This window comes from Plectropomus leopardus, chromosome 2 (assembly GCF_026936395.1).
Source record: "Plectropomus leopardus strain MGB_pleo_1.0 chromosome 2, ASM2693639v1, whole genome shotgun sequence".
In the NCBI taxonomy this organism is placed as follows: Eukaryota; Metazoa; Chordata; class Actinopteri; order Perciformes; family Serranidae; genus Plectropomus; species Plectropomus leopardus.
The window spans coordinates 11284755-11302663 of record NC_142177.1 but is presented as its reverse complement, the minus strand read 5'-3'; the positions used below and the strand labels follow the sequence as shown (position 1 = coordinate 11302663).

General features: G+C 43.1%; 1 protein-coding gene across 2 annotated transcripts in view; it reads left to right on the top strand.

Moving 5' to 3' along the window:
- Positions 1-362: 362 nt before the first annotated feature.
- Positions 363-17909, top strand: part of rassf5 (Ras association domain family member 5) — a 36909-nt gene continuing 19362 nt past the window's right edge. The window contains exon 1 of one of the 2 annotated variants that reach the window (XM_088085082.1): positions 363-1307. In XM_088085082.1, coding sequence (XP_087941208.1) covers positions 470-1307 — 838 coding nt within the window. In that variant the 5' untranslated portion in view covers positions 363-469. The remainder of the gene's footprint in view (positions 1308-17909) is intronic. The other variant, XM_042500856.2, reaches the window with a different exon arrangement.

Below are 17909 nucleotides of genomic sequence, written 5' to 3'. Positions count from 1 at the left end.
TGGCATAGTATAAATATTTCATCTGGGAAACTGTCTCTCCACAAATTCATCATTTGAGATTGTGGTCAATAGTTCATGCCGGTCTACCTTTTGTAGTCTGCCTTCAAGTGGTTTCACAAGATAATCACCAAATTCAGAGTGTGCTTAAAGCCAAGTAGCATTAGTGATAAAAGAACTCAAAAAATACAATGAGTAATCAGGAAGCTAAGTGTCGTTATCCATTGAATTAGTGGTTAATAATTCATCGAGTAATGCCATATAGAGCCTACAGTATGAGAGATTAGTGCGCGCGCGCCTGTCGCTTTAAAGGGAGCGCGCTCGTGGCATTTAAGCTGTCAGATCCCTTGCGTCACTACTACACGCTTGTCGCGGGCGTGAGTTGAGTTTACATTCAGGGCACGGAGTGAAAACACGCACTAGTACACACTCCAAACAGCCAAACACACACACATTACAAGGGAGCGGGATAATGGCGTCTGTGAGTGTGGTGGGGCAGCACCCGAGTCCGCACAGGCTGGACTCGGAACCGCTGCTCTACAGACTGGCCGGCGGCGGCGGCGGGAAGAAAATCACCCTGCTGAGGAAGTCGTCTTGGGAGAAGATGTTCAAGAGGAGTTCGGTTAGCGGCGGGGACTGCGGGTCGGTCACCACGGAGGGGGAGGCAGGAATTCACCCCTTGTCTCCGGGACCAGCGGGAGAAGCGGCGACAAGAGGAGGAGTGATGCCCGGAGAAGGATGCGGAGCTCCTGCCGCCCCTGCTGCGCCACGTAGCCCGGACAGAGAGGAGGGCAGCACGGACTGCGACAGACGCTCCGCAGGCTCAGAAAGTGAACCCGGGCTCAGTGACTGCAACAGCAACATCGACTGTGACTCAAACCGGAACACAGGTGGTCGCAAGGGGACTTCGCACAAGAGGTCGGGCACCAATGTCATGCACAGCGGAGCGGTGGCAAATGGACACAAAGGAGCGCACCGGCACCGAGACGCGCCGCATGGGAGACGGAGCTCCCGGAGCGGAGACAGCGGACAACAAAACATCTCCTCCTCCTCCTCCTCCTCGGTGCCAGCACAAGGAGACAGCGGTGGTCTCCAGCTGGAGCGGCTCACACAGGGCAGGACTGGAGTCGTCAAGCTGGCCCGCACTGACCCTCCCCGCAGGGAGGCCTGGTCCATCTTTCCCCGGGGGCTGGACCCTCGGGTGAGGACCGAGAGGGGAGAGGGGCACCGGTTTGAGTCCAGTCCTTGCACGCGGGACTGGTGCGATTCCTGCAGCCGCCAGATCACTGCACAGACGCTCAAGTGTCAAAGTAAGTAGAGTCCTCCAAGTCATGTTTTCATCTGTCTCAGGAGTGTTTTTGTGTATGCCCAGTAGAAATAAGTTATATTAGTAACTCTTTGGCACTGTTTAACCCATTGAAACCTGAGCGGATTTCTTCCAAAAATAGCCTACAAGGCAATGAGCTACAACAATGAGCAATGGCAAGAAATGGCCCAAAAATAGCATAAAACGTTAAACATTTTTACACAAAAATAAACAAAATAAATAAATGATAACAATAAGTTTAAAAAATGAAACAAGAAAACATTGAAAATAAAATAAAACTTTTATTTTGAGTAGCATAGTTTTAAATATATATTTATAAGAATTGTGGATGTAGGTTTTTTTTCTAAAATCGAATAATCTTCCCTTTAGCCATATTAAGTCAATGTCTTGTCCCCTTTACTACTTTTTTTTTTTTTTTTTTTGCAATTTGTGGGAAATTTCTCACCAAACTGCTCATTACCTTTTCCCCATGTTTTCAAAGAAACCAAACCAATTTTCTCCAGTCCCAGAGGTTTAAATGCTTTTGAGAGGCAACAACAAAGGTGTGGTTCTAAGGAGTTAATATTACATGAATCCAAGACATGCACTTTATTAATTCACACTTATTTTTGCTGTGTGATTCATTATATTTATTTGCCCTTTCCAGATGATACAGAATAGGCTTTGTAGGTGAATACAGGCTTTGACTTGATGGCCTGTATCTTGTTCCTGGTACAATATTTTTATGAAGGGCACAAGTAGCACGGTGGTTAACTCTTCCATACTGGTGGCTCTGTGCTTGTACACACAAAGTGTGCATGTGCCTTTGTGACTAAGCCAGAATGACAGGGAAGGACATATCCAAGCATTTTGCTCCATAGACACAGCCAAAAAACATGCATGGAAAGCCCATTATCTTGTCCTTCCAGCTTTGCCTCCATGAGTTTTCACTCTGGGATTTGCAGCCTCGGCTTGTGAGAGATAGTAGAATTAATAGTGGTGCATTGGTGAAATCCAGAAACAAAGCTTGCAATTAACTGTGAGTGTGTATGTAAAATGTAGATTTAATGGTAATTTTTAAAAACAAGTTTAAAAAAATGCAATACTCATGTACATTGTGTTGAGAACAACGTGTTTGTTCCAGGAGACATTCAGATGTAACAGGGACACTGGAAGCAGGATGACTGCATATTTGACTGCCTATTTGAAACTTTTTGCATTCATTGTTCCTGATTTCTCTGGACTCACATACCTGACTGTACTGACTGCATATACTGTACTGCCCAGAGAGACTCAGGCTGTGATGACATCACTCCCACCTGCACAGCTCGGGGACACAGACATTTTGGGCCAAGCCAATTTGACCTGGCAGTGTGTGGATACGTGTTTAATCTGGCATGAGTATCTACGCACAGAGACACACAGCCTGAAGTCGTATGTGTATTGGGTGGCTTTTCCGTGCACATACTGTACATGCATGCACGCTGTGTACGCGTGTGCTAATGTGTGTGAGTGCATGCGGCTGCTGACTTGGCATTGTGTCAGCAGCACTCTGTCACAGGAAGGCTACGGCTGCAGAACAGCGTGAGATAAAGCAATTGAAGAGAGGATTGAAAGAGAGAGAAGAAAGGGACGGATAAAGGACAGAGCGGCTGAAATAGAGGAACAGAGGCGAGGAGAAATGGAACAAAAAAAGAGAAATAATCAGAGGTGGTTAGAAATGGGGATTGCGGAAATAGTGAAGAGTCAGAGGAGAGGTGGAGCGAGGCGGGGTGATAGGAATAAGGAGAGACAGAGAGCTAGAACAAGAGCGATGGGAAGGAAAGAGAGCCAATGCGAATGAGAGATAGGGGAAAAGAGCGAGAGTTTGTCCAGCACTGCAGAGCTGTCTGATTTAGTGTGCTATCAGCAAGAGCTCAGTGGAGCGAGAGCAGAGATTACTGGAGCACTATTCACACACATACCCAGAGAAACACACACAGTCATGAGTTTCTTTACAACCCAAGAACTTTTTTGTTTCCGCTAGTCTCTTTATGGCTGGAGCTAATTAGCTCCAGTTCTCTGCTGCCAGCAGCTGCCCTCTAGATCAAACTGTCCTTTCCGCTCCCTTTTCCCAGAACACATCAGAGGTGAGTGTGGTATACTGCGCAGTCACGGGGGGGTCACCGGGACATTTATGACAAGCAACACAAATTTAGGCATTTCAGGGTATTTTTGTGGCGAGAAGCGCAGCCAAAACTGCCAAAATAGAAACAGCACACACACGCACACTCATGCGCCCGTGCTCTTCCTTCAACTACACCCAGCAAATGACAGGGAGTGAGAGACGGAGGCCTTGCAACCATAAACAACCATCATTCTGTCTCTTTGTCTCGCTGTGTGCCTCGCTCCCTCTGTCTGTCTTTAATTTGTCACCCTCCCTGTATCTGCGCCGGCTTTGTTGCATATGAATCTTATAGAAACAGCTATGCAGCTCTTTCTCCCTTGGGACGGTGGAGTGCTCGCAGGGGCTGTTGTGATGTGGCCTTGCCCTTCAGTGGAATCTGTCAATCTAGCCAGAGCTCCCAGTCTCATAGTCTGCTGCTCTCTGTTGTTGTGTGATGCTCCAAATTTATTCCTACTGCTGGCTTTCATCCGATCCTTTTTAAAAAAAATCTTTATTGCTCCTCATGGGAGTCAGATGGGAGTTTGATTTGCGGTATGGCCGTGCTATAAAGCAACCCCCCACCACTATATATACATAAATACACTACACACATAAAGATGAGATCCACATGTGCCATCAGACCTTAATGGGGCATAAAATAATGAAGCATATGCCCAACATGTCAGATAAGTGACAGTCTAGACACCTATGAGCTCTATATATCTGCTCTACTGACACTAATCTGATCCATTTAGGGACATAACTCCACTGTCCACCACACCTCTCTGATGTTTGCATTTAAAAGACAAATGCTTTGTCATGACATGCACAGGAAAACACACAGATACAGTGTGATGCACACACAAAAAGAATGAGGAATAATACAAAAACTGTACCGAAAAGTCCAGCATGTAACAGCTTTATAAATCTGTACAGTAGATTTGGGTTGTACTCTGTCTGTGGCTGTTGTTTATCAGTGTTCTCGTGATTTGATTTGTCATGTCGCGACGTTGGTCAGGGCAGGCAGGGAGGAGGCAGGGAGTCAGGGAGGCCAGTGGCAGCCTCCTTAATCCCAGCTCTGGGTGTCTCCTGCCTGGGATTATGTCTCAGGGATGAAGATGAAGAGGTTGGGATTACAGACTGGCAGACAGAATCAGACGTCAGATTAATATTTAATTAAAGCTTTCAGGGAACCATGCTGTTGTGGTACCAGTGTGATAACACACTGAGTTTATTCCTCTACTCTCCTCAGCCTCTTTCAAGCAATAAAACATGCACCTGACCTGCACACGATTTCAGCATATATAGTTGCCATTTAAACCTCATTGGGGTAACACAAGCAGCACATGACCAACATGAAGTAGTTGTCAGCAAATTTAAGGACATTTTAAGTGTTAATAAATGTAAAATAACATCTGTGAACACTTTTAAACCCCACCTGAATGATTTATACATGTACACAAACAGTCAGACACCTTTATAACACAGTGAGGATTTGTTTATTTGTAGATGAACATCATTAAATAAAAATGGAGCCACATTATAGGCCTACTGTGCTGTCAAGTTGACTGTTTATAAGCAAGTCATGAATGTTTCATAGCATTTATAGGATTTCTAATTGTTAACAACACATAAACACCTAAAAGATGTCCTCATATCTGCTTACAACTACACGAACCATTAACTATGTGTTTATATACTCCCTATAAATGCTAAATAAGCATTTAAAATGATGTGTCAGCCAGAAAATTAATCTGGAGAACCCCTTCCACATGCAGTTTTAAGTAGGTCTACAATTGATGATTGTTTTCATTACTGAATAATCTTTTTTTGCTATAAATATATTAATTGTTCAAGCTATAAAATGTCAGAAATAAGTGAAAATACCAATCGTAATTTTGGCATCTTGTAGTTGTTCATGTAGTCTGACCAAACCCCCTAAATTTGCATTTAAAGTGAAATTTGAAGGGGAACATTTCAGAAGCTGCAATCAGAGAATCTTTGGCATTTTTCTTATTGAATCACTCAAACGATTATCAAAATACTGTAGTTGTTGGTTCATTTTCTGTTGCTATAGTAAACAAATAATCAACTAATCATTTAGTAATAAAGACATTTAGCAACTAGGTACTCTGGTGATTGTTTGAAGTGGCCATGTTTGCATGGATTTGCACCAGCTGTGTGGACTGGAGTCACATGCCCTGGATAAGAGTTAGACTCAACTTTAGACTCGACTTTTCAGAATAATAACAGGCTTGCAACTCTGTTTGGACTTTAGCACTAATGACTTGTGTTTTAACTCAGACTAAAGCCGTTTGACACGAAAATACTTGCTAACTTCCCCCAAGTCAAAAGATCAAAAGATTAAAAAGTATCTTAGAATCAATTCAATGCCCTAATTTCCTGAACCAGCTAACACGCTGTTCATTCCCTGCAAGTTGACACAGATCCATTGTGTTTGAATCAATCTGACAGCGTCCAGTCAAAGTGCAGGAGACAACCCTGAAGAACAACAGTATGTCACTGAGTGCCTGTTGATGAGAAATGATGCAGAGGAAATCTTTTGTTCGCATTAAAAAAAAAACACGTGTGTTGAAAATGAATGATGGAGGCACAACAACTTCTGACTTTTTTTGACATTTCGAGAGCACAGCGAACAGTAACTCAGGCTAATAGTAACAGAGAGAGCTAGCTGTTGTAGCGGTTAATATTGCTAAATGCTATCAAAGTGAAATGTCAGCCCTTTTTTATGATTAATTTCGGTTACACTTGTTTAGGGTTAGAGTTAGGGGGTATTATGGGGGTTGGGGTTTAGGTAATATAGTATTACTCTGATGTAAAAATTTTATTTTATTTTTTGGTTAAGAGCGCATTAAGACTTGTTCAGGACTAGGAACTCAAAGTTTAGACCTGAGACCTATGTGTGACGTGCAAAACAATGACTTGGTCCGACCTCTGATTTGTCCTCTCACCCCCACTGTGTACTTTGGTTTGTTTCCTGCAAGTTAGCCTGTATATCTCTGCTCCTTGTGTCAGAGCACTGTACGACGAGGTGAATGCTCCCGAGATCAGAGCTCCTCCAAACATGATTTCACCATAGGAAAAAGCATTTGAGAAACATTTGTGCTTAAATGTTTGCAAGCAGAGTGGATGTCGTTGTTGTTCCAGTGCATCCACAGCAGCAGATGTGGGGTCACGTGCTGGCCACTTCAGAGACAGGGAGGGATATTCACTCTGACACATGGCTGCCCAGGAGCCTCCACATGCACGCACACCCAAACACATATGCCACAGACCTTCACAGTAACCCTCCCAGTGTGTTCTTTATGCCCCGTGGCATTCGTCTCTCCGGAGGATGTACCTTTCCCTTACACTCTGTTTCTTCCTTGTTTTACCTCTTCCCCTGGTCTGCACAATACAGACCTTGTCTCAGGAACCTTTTCAGCTGTTTCACATCGGCTCTCTCAAAGCTCCATTCACAGTTGAAGAAGAAAACATAGGAGGAAGGTTGTGTTAAATGGCTCATAACCCTCTTGTCCCGGCATACCACCGCTGCCGCTTTGCCAGACATGCGATGAATTTAGTTTTAACTAGACTTCAGCCAAAACATTCCTTCAGGGCTTCACAAACAGAATCTGAATAGAAGTCTGCATTCAGTACTGAAGGGAGATATTCAACACATGTTCATCAAACACTTCTGTTAGGCTGCATTTGTTTTCAGTATCAGCTAAGGGACTGTTCTTTATTTATCAGAAGAGGGGGTGGCTAGAATGTGACTTTCTTTGTTCTTGTTGTTTATCCTCCTGGAAGTTACATATATTTACCTAACCCTGGGGAAATGCATGATCATCCCTCCATCATTAATTAGTTGGCAGATTTTAAAAACTTCCCTGCTACCACTTGTACACACTCCATTCATTGAAAGGATCTGAAAGTGAAAAGTTAAAAGATTAAAAAAGCCTACATTTTTGTGTTGGTTAGTTAGTACAAACAGTTTATTTTTGGTTTTTAAATGAGATGGAGAATTAAGTAATTTTGATTAAATATCACCATTTCGAGCTCAGAATTGGTTGTTTGTTTGTTTGTTTTTTTTTCTGGTGGAAGTGTTTGTTGCACATGATGTGTCCGTCAAAATTTAAGATTCCAACTAATTTTTTTCAGGAATAGCTTAATTTAAAAAAAAAAAGTGTTATTTTGGCAATGAAATAAATACAACATACAACCAGTTAAAGTTGTATGGCCCCCTCCTAAACCACAGCAAAAAACAGAAGTTCCTCCACAGTGCTTAAAAAATTATTTGATATGCTTCAATAGTCCCTAAGATTTTTTTTCAGTTTTTTATGAACACACTGTGTACATGTAAAAAGTCTTTGCCCATTTGCTCTCTGTTTATTGACCTTGAGACAGTAGAATAAGTGACAAGATAGGGCATGCAGATGGGGTTTTTGGAGAACGACCTGCATGGTGTTTGTGCTCTCCTCTTTGTGTATTGCTCCTCAGCTGTATGTATGGCAGAACAGTGGGGATTTTCAACCAGGCTATATTTAGGTCGCCCTTGGTGGATAGTGATAGGACGACTGCAGAGGAAGAGGTGGTCAGGGCACACAGGGCAGGACAAAGACATTCTTAAGCACACGATTGTTAAACGTAATATGGGGATTTTTTTATTTTTAAAAACACATAACGTCATTCTGCTTGCTGCAGCGAAACAAGGTTACATCAGAGCATAACCTTCTTGTGGCATTGCTCGTGATTATGTCATATGCCTGCGAGTGAAACTGGGGAGCACATCCTTTCCTCCAAACTCTTCAATTTGAGAAGTAGGGCAGGAGAACTCCCAGTAGCTCTCACTGTCTGTTTTTTTTCTCTCACAGTGCATATTAATAACCGACGGACTGCGCATCAACTCAACCCACACATACAAGCACCCCTACACTTTCGATTGAGGTGATGCACGTCTTTCTCGTTGACAAGATACATTGTGGGGCTAGACAGGATGGCTGACTCACTTCCCTTCAACCAGGCTGGAGGGTTTCACGCTAGGGCAACAGAAAAGGGGGAGAGGAGAGTAAGCAGTGCTGGTAACCACCTCTGCAGTGGTCTGTTGTGACGTTTCTGCTCTATTGTACGGAGAGCACACTACTGAATGAAGTGTCAACCACTGAGGGAACGCAAAGGGCTCCTGTTGCTGGAAAGAGAGGAGAGAGGGGACGCAGGATTGTGAGGGGGTCTCTGTCTCTTTAAGCTGGCTGTTTGTTACTGCGGAGTGTGTGGGTGCTGCAGTAGAGACAGAAAGAGAGGGAGAGAGAAACGGGGAGAGAGGATGAGAGAGCATTGATAACAGAGAGACGTTAGAGAGGAACAAGTAGTACGGCAGAGATTCAGGGCTCATGTGTGCACGCTGAGGTGTGAGGGAGACCAGGCAGGTGCAGACCAGAGCAGAAAAGTGGGAGGCAAGTAAGAGAGGTGAGAGCATTAGGGAGTGTGTGAGGAGTACAGGTGGAGGGGTGGCAGAGCGAGTGGAGAGGGGGCTGTTTATTCGGAGCGTGGCACCGGTGGCAGAGTGGCTGCGCTGGGATGGCAGAGGGGGGAACTGGGGGGGCTGGCGCTGGGGCAGTCCTCAGAGGAGCAGCCGGGGACAGGACAGGAGGGCCAGCGAGGGCTACGCGCACAGCACAGTGCCTGCCGGATGGTGCCACCATGCTCCGTCCATGGCACAGATAGCACCTCTCGTCCCGGGGCAGGAAGACACAAAGGTGAGGGAGGGGGTCGGGTCAGGGGGAGTTGAAGGCGTCAGGGTGGGCAGGACGTTGCTCGGCCAGGTGTCTCTGCATCTGGAGGAGGTGAGGGGGGATTCGGAAGGGGAGGCCGGCAGCGCCTGCTTTGGACAGGTGTCACGGCGACTGGGTCGGCTGCTGAAGAGGCTGCCCAAATCTCGCTCCTGGAGCGACAGCCTGCGGATCCTCCGACGATCATCCTCTAATGGATCTCTGCTCACCAACTCAGGTATGGAGAGAAGAGTGGAGTGTGTACAAGTGGTAAAAACTGGGAATTGAGGTTTAGAAGTTGTACACTTAATCAGGATCAGTTAGGGTTGTGATAGGGGTCAGTGTTTTGGGAGAAAAGGAAAGATGATGAGTAGACAGGTTGAGCTCGGTTGGCCTCAAAGGCCGGCTGTGGGCCAAAATATTTGGGTATTGTGTGCATCAGTCTGTCTATCTGTGAACTGCAATGCCCTCAAGCCCTGTTACTCTTTGTCTATACTCCCCCTCTCTATCGGCTGATCTATCCCCCTCTCTTTTGTGTAAGAGCACATAATGTCCGTGTGTGTGTAAGATCAGGTTTTAACAGGCTGCACATCGCTTGTAAACGGCAGAACAGTCCAGTAAACAGGTCAGATGAAAGCAGTAGGATCAGTTTATTGTTGCTACACACACACACACACACACACACACACACACAGAGAGAGAGAGAAAACCTACACAGTTTCAATCTGTCGAGAAAATTCTACATAAATGGATTAACATATTGACTTTTATATTTGTAGCAGGAATTTGAGATAAGGGTGAGCCTGCTAGAGGCTGCAAGGTATCGATTTTTCCCCATGTTTTCTCCAAATACAGGACTGGCTAATGCAGTTTTTTTGGGGATGATGAATACGTAATGTAACATTAGCACAAAGTGTGGCTGGGGTAAAAAAAAAGTGTCAGGGAGTGAAAAGGCTGGGTGCTGCAGAATTATTGATTCATTCACAGCAAGAGACTGACAGCTGAAGAAAAAAAGATGTTATTCAGCTCTTTTTTTGTGTGTGTGTGTGTGTGTGTGTATGTGTGTGCATGCCCTCCTGTGTAAGCCTGATAAGACCCTGACCAAACATGACTCAGGGAGCTGCTCATCAGGAGCTCACCACTCCACCTGAGTGACGTCATGCTGCAGCCTCAGAAGCTTCAGAAACAGCATCAACAGCCGGAGCTACCGCAGACAGATAATGGATATTTTTAGATGGTGTTCCCTGTGAGGAAACCTAGTTAATCCTTAACTGGCCCAAATCAGATTCCTCAGTTTCTCTTTTACTGCTTCTTCTATTGATTATCATGGTCTGTCAAAGTCAGTATCTTTCATGATGCTCTCTGGAAATTCACAAATTCTCTAGATTGCTGAAAATACAGTGGAGGGTGAGGTGTTTTAGGGCAGTACTGTTAAAAGGTTGGGTGTGTTCAGGGCTAAGGTTAAACTGTTGTTATTATGTACATACATACATACATTTATACTGCTTTCATTCAGAGGAAGCTTTTGACATTTCTTGCCATTATGGCCGAACAGTAGTTGTGTTACTGTTCAACACAAAACAAATTCAAGGGGCACAACATAATGTCAGTTTCCTTGTCGTGAAGAGTTCTCATCCTGTGGAAACAGTTGTGTAATGTCTTCTTTGGCTCTGTGGGAGGTTTCTGAAGTCTGAGAAAATAACCCTGGTGATGTGATTATCTCAGCTTGGGCTTGAAGACTTAAAACAATGTGTTGGAAACTTGAGCCATGGAGTTTGAAAGATAGATATTTACCAAGCATAGTTGGTCAAATTGATTGACGCTATCAAAGGATCTAGTGGCTTTTTTGGCGACCGAAAGTCAGGATAGCTCAGCCTCTGCATCACTGAACAAGCTCAATCTGTCTGTTACGGGTCCCCCAACTTCATGGGAGTGGAATCCTTTTTTTGCTCGAGTGCCCCTTTAATTCAAGCAAACTGTAATTAAAAACTAAATGTGTTATTAAGGTTTCTGTTGTACACATTTGAAAAGTGTTTCAACACTTGAAACACGTTTTACTGTACCAAAGGTAATTGTGATTGAGCTTAAATGTCCATTCTTTACCTTGGAAATAGTACTTTGTCAATAATACATTCCTAACTCAGCATCTACTTATTTGATTCCTTCTGGTGCTTTCAACCACATGTTGTTTGCTCAGTTGTTGAGATGGTTCAGGTGTCATTGTGTGACCTACATATGGAACTAAGTATGAACTTTTTAAATCTCACAAGTGAGCAAATTACATCCTCTGATGAAGGCTATACCTGAAAGCTCTGGAAGAAATCCACTAAATGGCTTTTGAATTAAGATGGTTTGTTAAATCAGTGCCTACATTTGCTATGTAATTATTAGGAGCATTACAACACAACAACCAGGATCAGTATATTGATTCATTGATCCAGTATTATTGATGCAATTTAAAAACATTGATACATGTAGTCATCTTCGACATACGCCTTTATTTTTAAAATTCCCCTGGCACGTCTGAGTCACCATTTCCGTACCAGCGTACCACCTTCATAAACATTCAAACACTGAAAGAGGCTTTGCATCAAGCGAACAATGGCAGCCAAGAAAAAGACGACGAGAATACTTACTGATATCATCTCATAACAATTTCAGATCCCTGAAATTAATCAAATCGAAATCGTACTGTGGTTTACATAGTGTCATATTGTGAAGAAACTTGTGATTTACACAGTTAATCATTTTATTTGTGCATCAGCATCAGAAGTCTGTCATATGTGAGGTTGTTACATACTGCTGTTCATAGAGTTAAATGTTCTCCAAAGCCAAAACAAGCCAACGTGTTTTTATTTTACATACTTACGTTATTAATCTTGAAAGTTTTATGTCCAACTCTGTCAACCATCAGAAGAGCATTTATCTGGAATTATGACATAAAAATTCCAAAACTCATAAAAGCTGCGAGCAGTGATGAACGGGTCCTCGCACCGCCACGCAAGTCAGAGCTACTGGCAGGACACCGACTGATGCAGCTGTGTCTTTCTGTGAAAGGAGAACACTGCACGCAGCAGTGAATTAGTGTTTCCTCCATGTGGTACTGGAGCTGGAGATATGTGAAGTTGATTTTGGAGGGATGTGTGTGTGTGTCTGTGTGTGTGTTTGTTTGTTTGTGTGTTTGACAGTAGAGCTGCAGCAGTAAGAGGTGTCAAAAAGAGGAGGAGCCCGCCTGTGTGATTCTGGCTGGGCTGTTTGGTGGGACTTTGTATTGCAAGTTTGTCCTCTGATCAGAGTATGCTTCTTGGCCGGATACATACTAGAGCCTGATCGATATGAGGTTTTTCAGACCGATATAGATTCTATAGTGGAAAAGTTCACAGAAGACCAATATGGCAACTGATATAGTGAATTTTTGAGCTGGAATGAAAATAGATCATTTCTATGTGGATTGTGCACTGATTTACAAAAACATACAAGCTCAGTCATGATAAGATCTTCAGCCTTAGAATTATTATCAAGAAGCAAAAATACGCCCTTAAGCATTTGGCTGCATATGCAGCTTGGAGGCCTTTAAAACAAAAAAGAAAGCCTGGTTCTTCTCTTTGTTTGTTTGGTTAATTCAGAGGGCATCTGTAGCTTGACAGATGGAGGAATTGAAGGAGGTAGAATATAGAGATGCTGCAGCGATGGAGATAAAGAACGTCAGTATTAAATATCAAATTATTGTTAGTGCGTAAATACACACAGATGTCAAGAGGAACTGGGGCAGATTTTATTTAGGTTAGGAGAGATTTGTTTGCTCCTGTCCGGTCAGGGGTCAGCATATGGAGCGAGCATCCTGGGAGCTCATTGAGTTAAAATGTGTTTGAGAGAGAATGCAAGAGAAGAAAAGCATATTATTTTTATTTATAATGAACAACATTAGTATGAGTATCATGGTGTGTGTGAGCCACGCAGTAGGAGAAAATGGATAACTGCTCCAAATGAGCTATGATGGGATCAGACTGGCTAAAGCCCCCCAAAGCTGCTCTTAATTCCATGGTAAGACCCTCAGAGCTCCCTTTAGCTTCATTAGTGACCGTGTTAATATCTTCACCCCTATGTTAGAGCTAACTTGCCCCCATTTATCCCCTCCCAACCCACGCATATGAGGAGTAAATACAATATGTCCCTCTCAATGTCTCTATCTGTTGCCGGACAGACATCCTCCATGACCTGAGAAACACTGCTAATCTTTACCCTCCCCTGTCTGTCCCACACCCACTGTCTCCCAGAAAAACAAAACAACCACCCACATCCCCTATCTTCCAGGAGGTTACAGGAGATGATGCAGTGCAGGGGAAGAATGATGGGAGTGTAAAGACAACAAAAGATTTTACCTCAGCAGCCTCTAAGACAATCTTAACGTCCTCTTTTTTAGAGCAGAATTGTCATTTAACACGCTGCAGTCGAAACTCCTCCCTTCCTGTCTTCCCTCGCAGTTATCGACCCAAGTGCAGCAGTGGAAGTTAACACAGCCACCACATATAGATCTTTACTGTACATCCTCCATCTCTCTCCACTGCACTGATGGAGCATAGCACTCTCTCTTTCTCCATCTCTCTGCATTATCGTCCAGCTCTGTCTGGAGGCGGTGCTGTTTAAAAAGCAGTCAGACTGGAATGATGGAACAAGAGACAAAGAGGGAGTCTGTGCACGCATCTCAGTCTACCATGGCGACACATAACACCCCAGCCCTTCCTCTTGTTGAGACAACACACACAGACTCTAGACTCCGTGGCTCTGTGCAGGAGGAACTGATGCTGATGAGTGTTTATAGCTCAGCTTCATTACAGTCATCTCTCGGTGTTCTGTCCCTGCATGCAGGTGTGCATGCATATCCATATGCGTTCACTGTCATCCAAGTGTCTACATTTTATAATAGCTCCATTTAAACCAGGAAATACCCCATTAAGTTTAAGTATTTTTCTACTGGTGTATTCTAGCAAAGTTTCAATTCATATAATTCAGAGATATGACAAAATATGTAGTGATAAAATGGAAGTTGACAGACAAGGAATCTTAAACAACCAGAGTGATATAAAACCAACGCTGACAGCTAGATTAGCTTTTTTTAAAATCGTGAATACTTTTAAAGGAATCCATTCAGACAGGTTTTTGAAGTTGCATATGTGACTGAAGCAATTTACAGAGTTCAGTAAGAATCAAAAGCAAATAGAGAGAGAATTAACTCTTTAAAACCTGGACACATTGGCCTGTGTTGATTCTTTCGAAAACATGTTAGGAAGGCAATGAGCAACTTAAGAAGAAATGAGCCATACATTAGTATAGAAAAACTAACAAATGGAAAGTGGAGGAAAAAACACAGTGAAAGGATCCAAAGAAACTGCTTAAGAATGTTTAAATGATTCTGTAAAACTGCAAAATAATTTCAAATGTATACTTATGATGATTAGAAGTGTAGTTCTTTTTCCTAGTTATTTGAAAAATAATTTTCTAAATCTTCTCATTTTGTGCCAAGGTGCTCAATGTCTTTTCCCCCAAGTTTTCTGAAGAAATCCAACCTTTCCCTTTTCTTGTTTGCGGCACAAGAAAAGGGATGTCCATCCAGGTTTCAAAGGGTTAAAGGTAATTTCCAGTCTAATTTGGAGTGATAAATATGGAAGTATGATGGTTACATGACCAGAATCCAGTGACGTGGGGTTCTTCCAGCAAATCCTATTGTGGCATTCACATAAGTGGACCTGAACAAAACTTCTCCTAAAAAATCCAGCTGAGGGGAATCAGCCACAATGTCTTTAATTTTAAGTGACTTCCTCATTTGATAGTCTGTGAAACCATGTACTTTCCACAGAAGAGCGAAAAGGGAAACCCCTACAGGTCCTAACATGGAGTCCAGTGGGGTTTTTGTCTGAACCACCATGCAAAAAAAGTCACACAAGAAAAATGTCTCTTTTTGCTGACTCCCCCCTTCTCTCTTGCTTTCTCTTTCATTCTCCTCGCTCACAATTTTCTCTGATTGTGCCTGTGTCAGCATGCCTGCATAACCTTCAGAGTCCTGTTGGGTCACTGGATCACTGCTGCAGTTTCTCAGCCAGCTCATTAGCACTCACATAGGCATAGTACAGCATCTCAAGGAGGCACACTGCGGACACATTCCACCTATAAAGAAAAGTCTCAATCATTTGAGCTTTAAATTTAATCCAGAGCCTTGTACTTTTACTGTTACACCTGTTATTAACTAAACATCATTCTAAGACTAAACTTGACTCCAAACTCTAGAGTTTGTTGAAGGTGTGAAGCAAGGTGTCAAATACGTTTCACAAGGACGTCAGCAAAAATGCCCACCACCCTTGTGGTCATACAATCATCACAAAAAAAATGGTGTGTACGTCTGTCTTTTTAGAATAAAGCAGCATTCAGTCCAAAATGCCGAAATTCTAATTTCCTTGCGTGTACATACAGTACGACAGTATATGCAATATGTGTGTGAGTGAGAGAGAGTGTGTCTTATCAGTGTGGGAATGATCTGGATCCGAGGTGAGGCGTGACTTGCTGACAGCGGTGTATCTCATTGTAGGTGTGGACCAGGGAAACATTTCTGAGCGTTCCTCCCATTTTTCCTTGCAGTTGGCCCAGCAGTAATTTCGGTTGTCTAAATCAATTATCATGAGAAATACAGAGGGCAGTGTCTTCTCTACACTTCCACCACCCAACACAAACACTGATTTCAGTGTTGAGAATGACAACAGAGGGCATTTAAAGGCCTCATGTGGAGTTTTTGACCACTAGTAGCGCTGTAGAGCTGTTTTTGTGAGTAGATTTCATTTTTTCTTTGTTTCATGTGTGTACATGAGGATACACTTGCATGCAAATGATGCAAAAAATACACAAAGAGTTTTAGTGAGTTGAATGTAAACATGTAATGTAAACATAACTGTTAACATGAAATTCAGTGCACGACTTGTTTGCACAGTTTGCAACGTGGAGTCTGTTGCAAGCAGTTAATGGTGCTAACTCCATAAACAGTGCTGAATAACAACGTCAGAGCTAACAGTGTTAACCAGAGGGGAAGTGAAGGGTGGGCGCCATGCTTCTGTGCTGCTGCCGTCCTGAAATTGGTGGTAACTGCCGTATGAGCGCAGTGAAAAGCAGCAATGAGATAGCTAGAGGGATACACACAGGTGCACAAACCACAGAGAAGCTTGGATATTACCACAAACATGATTTCATTCTCTGCTCAAGATATCATTCCTACACTTTTTTTTGTATAGTAAATATTGGCATGCTGTTATTTTAATGTTCTGAATATTGCATAGAGTAACTTTATCATTTTGGAAAATATACTTATTCATTTTCTTGCCGAGAGTTAGCTGAGAGGATTGATACCAATCTCATGCCTGTACGCTAAATATGAAGCTACTGCCAGCAAGCGGTTTACTAGCTAAAGGAGGGAAAAGCTAGTTTGACTCTGTCCAAATAAAATATGTTTTAATAAATAAAGTTGGTGGTAATTAGTGAGCTGTAGAGGCGCTGAAAAGATGATTTTGTTATATATGAGCCCAACTAGCTGTTTCCACCTGGTGCCAGTCTTAATGCCAAGCTAAGCTAACTGTCATCTTCTTTGGACTGAGTTGGACCAGCTGTTTCCTGTCTCAGTGTTCAGATAAATTAACCTAACCTTCACAAGAAATGAGAGTGATATTGATCTTCTCATCTAACACTCCACAAGAAAGCAAACAAACACATTTCCCAAAATGTCAGATTATTCTTCGCATGGCCAATAGTTGTTTGCTGCTACATGTTACATACAGAACCTTTAAGGAAAAGCTGGAAATACAGCAAATATATAGCTTTGGCCAGCATCTGGCTATCTTAATTTAGCACTGAGAAAGGCAACAGCTTGCATGGGTCTGTCCAAAGGCAGCAAAGTCAACATACAAGCACAGCATTAGCTTTCCCGTATACTTGGACTAGGCTAGGCTTGCTCTTTCCACTGTTTTCGGTATTTACGCTAAGCTAAGTTAGCTGGCTGCTGGTGGCAGTTTCATACTGTACAGACATAAAAGCGAAAAAGTATTTTTCCTGAATAATATCTTTTAAATGTAGTTGATCATAGAAGTTGGATGGGAAGCAGGACAGGAAAGGAGTTTCTCTCTTCCACTCCCCTGCGTGCTTCCTTTCTCTCTCTCTTTCTGCAGTGACCTCTAAACTGTCATGAGCAGAGGATCCCTTATCTGAACTCTCCTCTTTCCTCAACACATCCCTCCTGTCAGCGAGGCATTGCAGCCCTTCCCTCTTACTCTCTTTCTGCCAGCCTGTCTCTGTCACATACTTACGTCCATCTCCCTCTCTTAATGCACTGACCTCTAAACTGTCATGAGCTAAGTATACTCCATCTGAACTCTCCTCTTTGCAACACACAACCCTCCTGTCAGTAAACCCTGTCCGCCCTCCCTCTACTCTCACCTCTTTGTCTCTGCTTCAATATTCAGGCCTGTAAATGCCGAAATACACGATGCATTTACAGTTAATTAATAACATAAAAATCCCTCCATGTGCACCCTTCTGTTGGTGACCTCCTCTCTCTCTACAGTGGTCATCGAGAAGCTTGTTGCCATGGTAACGGTGCTGATGCTGAGTGTGAGACACACAGTGGTGTCCCTATCTTAGCAGGATACAGACTCAG